The sequence below is a fragment of the Olea europaea genome, unplaced genomic scaffold, assembly GCF_002742605.1.
Source record: "Olea europaea var. sylvestris unplaced genomic scaffold, O_europaea_v1 scaffold274, whole genome shotgun sequence".
Taxonomy (NCBI): Eukaryota; Viridiplantae; Streptophyta; class Magnoliopsida; order Lamiales; family Oleaceae; genus Olea; species Olea europaea.
The window spans coordinates 10,414-18,345 of record NW_019245831.1 but is presented as its reverse complement, the minus strand read 5'-3'; the positions used below and the strand labels follow the sequence as shown (position 1 = coordinate 18,345).

The following is a 7,932-nucleotide window of genomic DNA, read 5'->3' as shown; positions in this document are numbered from 1 at the left end:
TTTTTGGGGGGGGGGGGGGGGGGGGTTAAAGTTATCCTGCCACATTATGTGCTGTTTCATTAGGATATTATCAATCAAGAATTAGGATATTGGTATGCTGATAGTCTCTCCTAGCTTCCAGTGTAGTTGTGCCAATTAAAATAAACTGGATTATAGAATCATATTATTAAACTTATTGTATTCTACAGAAAGGACTAAGTCGTTAGCCATAAGGTAGATGAAATCCCTGCATTTCTCCAACTGCAGCTTTGTATATAATTTTGCTTCAAGTCTCCACTTAATTATAAGCTTCTTGGCATAGATGAGTAATCAAATTGGTAAATACATTGGAAACTGGAATCAATAATTTAGAGGAACAGAAAGATACTCAAAAGCACTAATTGTGCATGACAAGAAACTATATTGCTAAAAGATAATGTAATGTAAACTGCATATTCGAAGAATGAAAAGTTTCTATTTTACCACACACCCAATACCTAAGAAAATAACAGTAAAAATAAAAGAAAAGTAAATAGAAGATAAGTTGTAGATTTATACGTGGATCCTATACTGGCAACATTAATAAACAAAAGGGAATGCTTAATTAAAATATAAGTTTTCAAAGAATTTATGCTTCCCATCAAGTTAGAAGTACAGATAGCCTCCACAATATAAATAAATACCACAGGCATGCAAACTTTACCACTTTCTGTCAATAGTATACAAGAGTCTTACTTAGCTAAGAACATGAACTTTGGGACATGAAATGGGCAATGCGACATAAGGTTCAGTTGGCATAAATCAATTATTACAATTCTAATTTGATTTAAAAGTGATAATTTAAGGTTTACAATGATAAGATTTAGGCATCTGAAATCTTGGTGGCTGCACTTGGGAAAACTAATCTCTGTAGCCAGCCATCATTGAAGCAGAAAACTAGGCAGGCCCAAGTAATAAAACTTCTTAACATAAATGAAGGAAAGCATAGCCCACATCTGAACCATTAATAAATCACTGATCAAATGACTTAGAATTGGTGATGCAGGGTCCTGTACATTGAGAAATTCTTAATCTTCGAATGAAAACCAAATGATACTAGAAGTTAATGCCTAAAAAGCAATTTCAGAAACTCAAGGACATGTAGAATGTAGTGATCCAATTAATGAGAAATAAGATAGATAAGGAGAAATTCTTAATCTTCGAATGAAAACCAAATGATACTAGAAGTTAATGCCTAAAAAGCAATTTCAGAAACTCAAGGACATGTAGAATGTAGTGATCCAATTAATGAGAAATAAGATAGATAAGGAGAGAGAAAGAATCGTACACTGTAATATTAAAAAAAGCATGAAACTTTACATCTCATAATTATGTACAATCTGTCTAAACTAAAGGTAAAGATCACGGATAAACTAAAGATATAATCATAGATGAATAAACACCAGAAAAAAAAATGAAAAACCATTACAAGAAAGACAAATCCAGTACTGCACAAAATGATTTTTGAGGGATCAAAATCGTGTGATTCAAAAACTCTTACATTTGTTTGAAGTACATATGGGGAATATGTGAAAGGTCTTTAGGTATTAAGGCTAGATCATTGCTGTACAATTGAATTGATAAGCAGATGAAACTATTCTCAGTAATAAACATGTGAAAGTTAAACCATCATTAAAAAACTCAAAAGTTCAGCCAACCTATCAGTGTCAGGCGTCGTCATTCGTGTAGTATCACTGCCACGTTGCCCCTCAATATACGGGTTATAGTCTGAAAAACCATGACCTCCCTGAAAACAGCAGAAAATATGTTAACGAATTTTTTCTTTAAAAAGGAGAGAGAATAATGAATTTAAAGAAGCAATTTAGCTTGAGGCAATCAAAGTAGACAGTACCATAGAACTTCTTGGGAGTTGATCATTCATGAAAGTTGTAGTAGGAATTCGTTTGTCGAAAACATTTCTACCATCATTTCCAATCATGGAATTTAACTCTCGCAATCTGGCCTGTGTTGTGATTTTTCTTTATTAGTTCCATTAACAGACTGCTCACAAGTATAATACCAGAGAATGAGGGGTAACTAAAAAATGACACATTTTGAGAATTATGTTCCTTTACATTATCTGGTTTAGATAAATATAATTTCCCTAAGTCACAAAGTTATACTCGAAGGTCCACAGTATAAGCTAGTATTGAGTTCAACCACCACCTATGATGCTCGGACTCTTCAAAATGGCCGGAAGCACCTGTGTCAACCCAACACAACACGATATGGGGTACTCCATCCCAATATGGCAATTTATACAAAGGTATATATCATCCAGCTGTTACACAATTTTCATGATTTTAGCCAAATGAAATATTGTTTTCATTGTTACTAATTGTTTTTAGATTAATCACGTTGACAAAAAAGCCATATTAACAGCATTGATAGGTTAATAAGGTAGACAAAAAAGTCAAATTAACGAAATTTGGTCTCTTTTTAACCATGTCTCTGTTGCTACATTTTAGAAAATAAAATATCCGATACTTAGATACATGCATGTATCCAATACCCGTACCCAAGTCAGCAGAAAGCTCTCTTAGGAAACAAGGAAAATTGGAAGTAGTATCTAATAAACGATTTAACAAGTGTTTATAGAAGTATGGAATAATCATAACTAATTTTGAGTAAAGAGATTCCTCATTGTCGTTAAAAACGCAGACATAAGTCCATTTGCGATATTCCAAATATATCCAATCAACGTATCACATGAAATGTTTAAAGCAAGACAAACAAAAAATAGCTAACTGGCACTAAACAGCTTCGTCATACGCCGGGTCTTTGAAACTTGCCCATGAGGCCTAAATCCAATGGTGAAAGCTGAGTCATCAAAACTACAAATTCTTGGATTCAAGTCCAACCAACAACATAAGCAGTCAGTTCTTTCCTCCGATTATTGGGATTTGATTATCGGTATAGTTTTTCTAATTCTTGTGTAACATGACAGTGGCAAGTTATACGCCAATTGCTTCACTAAAAGCAGATATATGATACTTAAACCCATTACTTGCCCAAGCAGCTCGCAGTTGGCAACATGCAATAATAAATCCACTTAAAGAAGACCACGATACAGGAAGTCTGGGGGTACCAATCACATTTAGAGAGAAGCAATTAAAGATGTAACAAACCACTCAATTTTTGCAATATTAAATACACACACACACACACACACATAAATATATGTAAAGCCCATTACAGATTGTCAAAAATAATTAATCTGAAGCCAATGCCTCCCAATGCATGTGTATTTGTACCTGAGATGCTACAGCATACTATCTGAACACTGCATATATACAAACGGAACTGCAAATTTACCCAATGGGTGTTTAATTTCCATACAAACTCTTCATCTATTCAAGTCAACAGTGTGCAGTCGCAAAGAGGTTCATTTTCTGAATACAGTCATATATTGATACATACAAATGGAACTGCAAAGCTGTTCAATGGGTGTTTAATAGCATACAAACTATTCATTCATTCAAGTCAACGTTGTGACGTAAACTACTTGGGGAGTTCATTTTGCCTAAGGTTAGAACTAAACATCCTTCATGCCATTAAATACAATAAAATTCATAAAAACAAGAAGCTCTCAAAAGCAACAAATGATGATCTTACATGTGAAGTTCTTATCTTCAACTGCAATTGGTCATGTAAGTGCTGCAAAAATTAAAAGAACTCAAAGCATGGAAAAAAAAAATGCTGAACTGAGTGTGCAAACCTTGAAAAAAAATGTCTATAATTAGTGACTATCATAAAACTATGAAGAAAATTTCATGAATTTGGATGGATCACTGTCATCTTATGAAGCTAAACCAAAGCTAACATATATTGAAAATTTGTAATCATACCATAGCAGCACTTGCTTTGTGCCCCATCAAAATCCATGAAAACATAGTGAGATTTGTTTTATTGCCCATGAGGCCATCTCCTGAGTAAAAACTTTCTGAAATATTTTTGTTTGAAGAAAATGCTGGTTTGCAGGCCCAAGATAGAGAAATTCTTAAGCACCCACTTGGGGTCGACCATGTTTATTGGCACAAAAAGAAAGAGAAACGTGGCGTGCAGGTTTATCACATGCAATAGATGTGAGGCTGTTGATGTAATGAAGCAAAAGGATTATAGCGTCACAAGTATTTTACTCTATGCTGTAAAATCCACACCTTTATACTGTTGGTGAGGGCAGAGGCATTTGTAACATGAGGCAAAAAACCATACTCGCCCAATATCCCAAGCATAGATGACATAAAAATATGTTTCTCATCCTCTGCGACCTGAATCACATTAAATATTGAGGATACAAATCCAAAGAGAAAGTAAAAGAACAAGAGAACGACAAGTGAAGGACAGAGTATTGAATGACAGACAGTGCACTCTATGACATGAACAATATTTCAAGAAGTTAGATTGAGAGAAAAATTCTACACAGTTCCATAAATTGGCAGAGAAAAGATCACTTAAACTAAAATTTAGGCAAGGATTGGATGATGATTACATAACTAAAGAAAAAATCTTATTTTTACAGTATTGAACACAGCATATTCATATGACTCGCAAGATCTCTAGCGAATGAGGTATTTCAGATACAATAACGGGGATTCAGTCAGATTCAAAGATGCAATAATATTTCAAACAAAGTAGATCATTTCGAATTTGCTAAACATGAGACAGCAGGCATGTAACTACTGTCGACACCTTCATCTTAGAACTTCAAATAACATGCACAACCACTTTTCAGTTCATTCTAGCTGAAAGCAAAGACTTCCATTCTACGTAAATATAAATTTCAGCAATAATTGGAGAAAAAAGAGGTCCTCAAAAGAAACCAACATAAAATTTTGCCTGTACTAGAAAAGTCAATTTTGTTAAGCAGTTCGAATGAAAAGTATGTCTAGTTTACTAAAGACTAATTCTATGCAGCACTGAACAAAGAGGGGAGTGGGCCTCACATCCTACAAGTACATGCCACATATACAAGTGCTAAGCACCAATGGTGCTACATAGCAGTACTCTTTACAAAAGGGAAAAAGACAACATATAGTACCAAAAAATTCAGATAAGCCAGAATAGGAGACCTAATCAAGCATTTACCTTTAATTCGTTGAGCAAGTTTAAATTTACTTCAAGATCACCTTTCCTGCGGGCCAACTCATTTGACGCAGAAGTTATAGCTTCATTTTGCTTCTCATCCAGAGCCTATCACATAAAAAATGAAAATATAGTGTACTTTATTTCATGTAGCAAGGAAAAGAGAAAAATGTCAGTGATTAGTAACATGGGAATAAGGACCAAGGCCAGTAACAAATATATACAAACCATTCGTAACTCAGAAAATTTCCTCTCTAGGGCATATTTCTCATTCAACGACTGTGATTCCTGACATCATAAATGACAAACGTAATCTTCCTGGAGGATATATAAAATCACGATAAATTTTAATCTAAAATCATATATCTTACCTTAATACTTGCAAGAGCAATTTGTTCCCGAAGATACTGAATTTCCTTCTCTTGTGATTTAGCCTTCGAATAAAGTTCCTGCACGTGAACTAAATCAGGGAACATGAAGAAACGATATTTTCTCTGTAACAAAACATAACATTTATGACATAAACCAAAGAAGTACCAAATATATGTCGTAACAAAAGCTAAATACTAGTACCATGGTTTCTTGATCTTGAATGTGGTCTTTTCCCTTCACACTCTTTGATACTGAACTTGATTCAGTGTTTTGCCTGTGAATAAATGGAAATTGGCTATATATTTAAGGAATGAACGTTCATGTAAACCACTTTCATAAAAGAAGGTTTGTGATTTACCTGCTAGCAAATTCTGAGCTTTGCTGCTGAATCTCATTCTCTTTGTGGCCATTCATAGTGATATTACCAGAAGACATTAGTTTTTCAATTCAAAGTCTTTTAGAAAACACAAATTCAGTGCATCCCAACAGTTAATTGCATCTCATCATCCTTACATATCTTCCCCCATTCTGATAATCTGCAAGGATCTATTGAATCAAGAACCAGTTCAAAATCATTTAAGATGAAGAAGAATATAATACGTAAAACCAACAGCTAACATCTGTAACCTAGATGTAAACGAGATAATGATAGTAGTGTCAATTGGGCCTCGAAATATACACCGACCCCGCACCACCATGGGTGGAACAGTTTATATACTAAATTTATAACTTTCAGTAAGGAAGCCAATGAAGTTTCACTATCAAATTATCAAAAGCTAAGAAATTAGCGAATTTGACTTTCCACGACTTGTATCTTTCCTCAACATTCAACAAAAAATATCAGCTTCTTACTAAAGGCTTTCATATATGAGGTGAGGCAACCTTGGCTCAAATTATCTAGGTGTATTGTGGCAAAGGACTGCACATTTGACATTATGCAATTGCATAACAATATACGTTCACATCCAGATAGAAACTAAATTCTTCTTGTTGAATAAACAGCATATCCTAGAATCAGATTTGACTTATTTATAGACTGTGCATTATTAGTTCACTAGATCATTATTCTTTTCTAGTCTTTTTTTTTTTTTTGGTAGGGGGTGGGGGGCTGACAGAATTCAATTTATCCTACAATTTATTCTAAATACCCAATGTTGGGGGCAGTAAACCAGAAGTAGCATGAGACTGAGACACCCCAAGTCTGGTTAAAGCATAATTGCCAGCTATACTCACAATTTTATGGCAAAGAGACATAAAAAATAAAAAAATAAAAAAAATCATGAAAAGGCACCAAAGTTAGGAAGTCCAGTGATTCCGGGCATGAAGTTAACTAAAACAGACAGCATATAAATGAGTACATTAATCTGCTAGTTTCAATAAGCAAAATAAGTTGTTCAAAGTAGCTAGACTAACAAGAAAATAGATTCAAATAGAAAGAGAACAAGGATTAAACATATAAATAATAATAACAATAACATAAACGAAACAAAATCAAGATTCACTGAAGATCTATGTAATACCACCACTAGCAACATGAATTTAACAAATGAATCAAGAAAGAAACAAAGGAAAATGAAAACGAATTGAATAAAATACAGATTATAAAATTGGTCACAAACCTATAAAATTCGATCACCATAAATCCCACAACAATAAATTCGCAGAAACATGCAAAATTCACTGAATTCCATAAACTCAAGAAAAGAAACTAAATTCAGATACAAAATTTATTCAAGAAAACTTTAGATGGTTACTGGGTTTATTACCTTTGTGTTTTGATTGAATAAACGCAGTGAGAATTTTAGACCCATCAAGATCAAGTAAAAAAAAACGGAGTCCTAAAAACAGTGAGGGGTGTTCGAGTTATTGCAATTTGGTGACAGAAAAGTCAAACGCCGGGTCATTGGAGTTAATTCTTCTTTTTCGCTGAAAGAAATACAAAAATGCAAACGAAGAAATGAATCAAGAAAAGTCAGAATGGTGGGTGAAAATGAGACTTCATTCATATATTTTTAATTTTTTCGAGAATGGCAAGGTTTTGTTAGTCAGAACTCAGAAGAGTAAACCTCAAATGAAATTCAAAAAACAAAATTAAAAATTATTGAAGAAGTTGTAGCATCTGCGAATTTTCCTTTTTCTTTTTCTGTTATCTATCCAATTTATATATTAAAGATTTTGTGGATTAAAAGCTAGGAAATTTATTTTTTGTTGATTTTGAGAAATTCATAAGTACTTCTATATCATATATTTAATTTCTATTTATAGCGTTTATCTACAAGAAGAAGAAAAAAATAATATAGTAAAAAATAAGTTACCGAGATTGCAACACAATATAATTAGTAAATAAATAGTTCGTCCAATAATTTTATAACTCAAAATTACGGTTATGGTTTGAAAGTTGAATTTTTTATCCTCCTACTTAGTAATTTTTTTTCTTTCCAAATCCCACCGTAGCAA

General features: G+C 33.3%; 1 protein-coding gene across 6 annotated transcripts in view; it reads right to left on the bottom strand.

Annotated features, from left to right (window-relative positions):
* LOC111383709 overlaps positions 1-7,566 on the bottom strand; it is a 19,506-nt gene extending 11,940 nt beyond the window's left edge. For 3 of the 6 annotated variants that reach the window (XM_023007843.1, XM_023007846.1, XM_023007845.1), the window contains exons 1-10: positions 7,242-7,564; positions 5,834-6,021; positions 5,677-5,749; positions 5,475-5,552; positions 5,332-5,391; positions 5,107-5,211; positions 4,179-4,289; positions 3,634-3,675; positions 1,871-1,981; positions 1,677-1,765 (exon numbers count right to left, since the gene is read on the bottom strand). In XM_023007843.1, coding sequence (XP_022863611.1) covers positions 1,677-1,765; positions 1,871-1,981; positions 3,634-3,675; positions 4,179-4,289; positions 5,107-5,211; positions 5,332-5,391; positions 5,475-5,552; positions 5,677-5,749; positions 5,834-5,910 — 746 coding nt within the window. In that variant the 5' untranslated portion in view covers positions 5,911-6,021; positions 7,242-7,564. Of the gene's footprint in view, positions 1-1,676; positions 1,766-1,870; positions 1,982-3,633; positions 3,676-4,178; positions 4,290-5,106; positions 5,212-5,331; positions 5,392-5,474; positions 5,553-5,676; positions 5,750-5,833; positions 6,022-7,241 lie in introns of all 6 variants that reach the window. The other 3 variants (XM_023007847.1, XM_023007848.1, XM_023007844.1) reach the window with 2 other exon arrangements.
* Between the last annotated feature and the right edge of the window lie 366 nt (positions 7,567-7,932).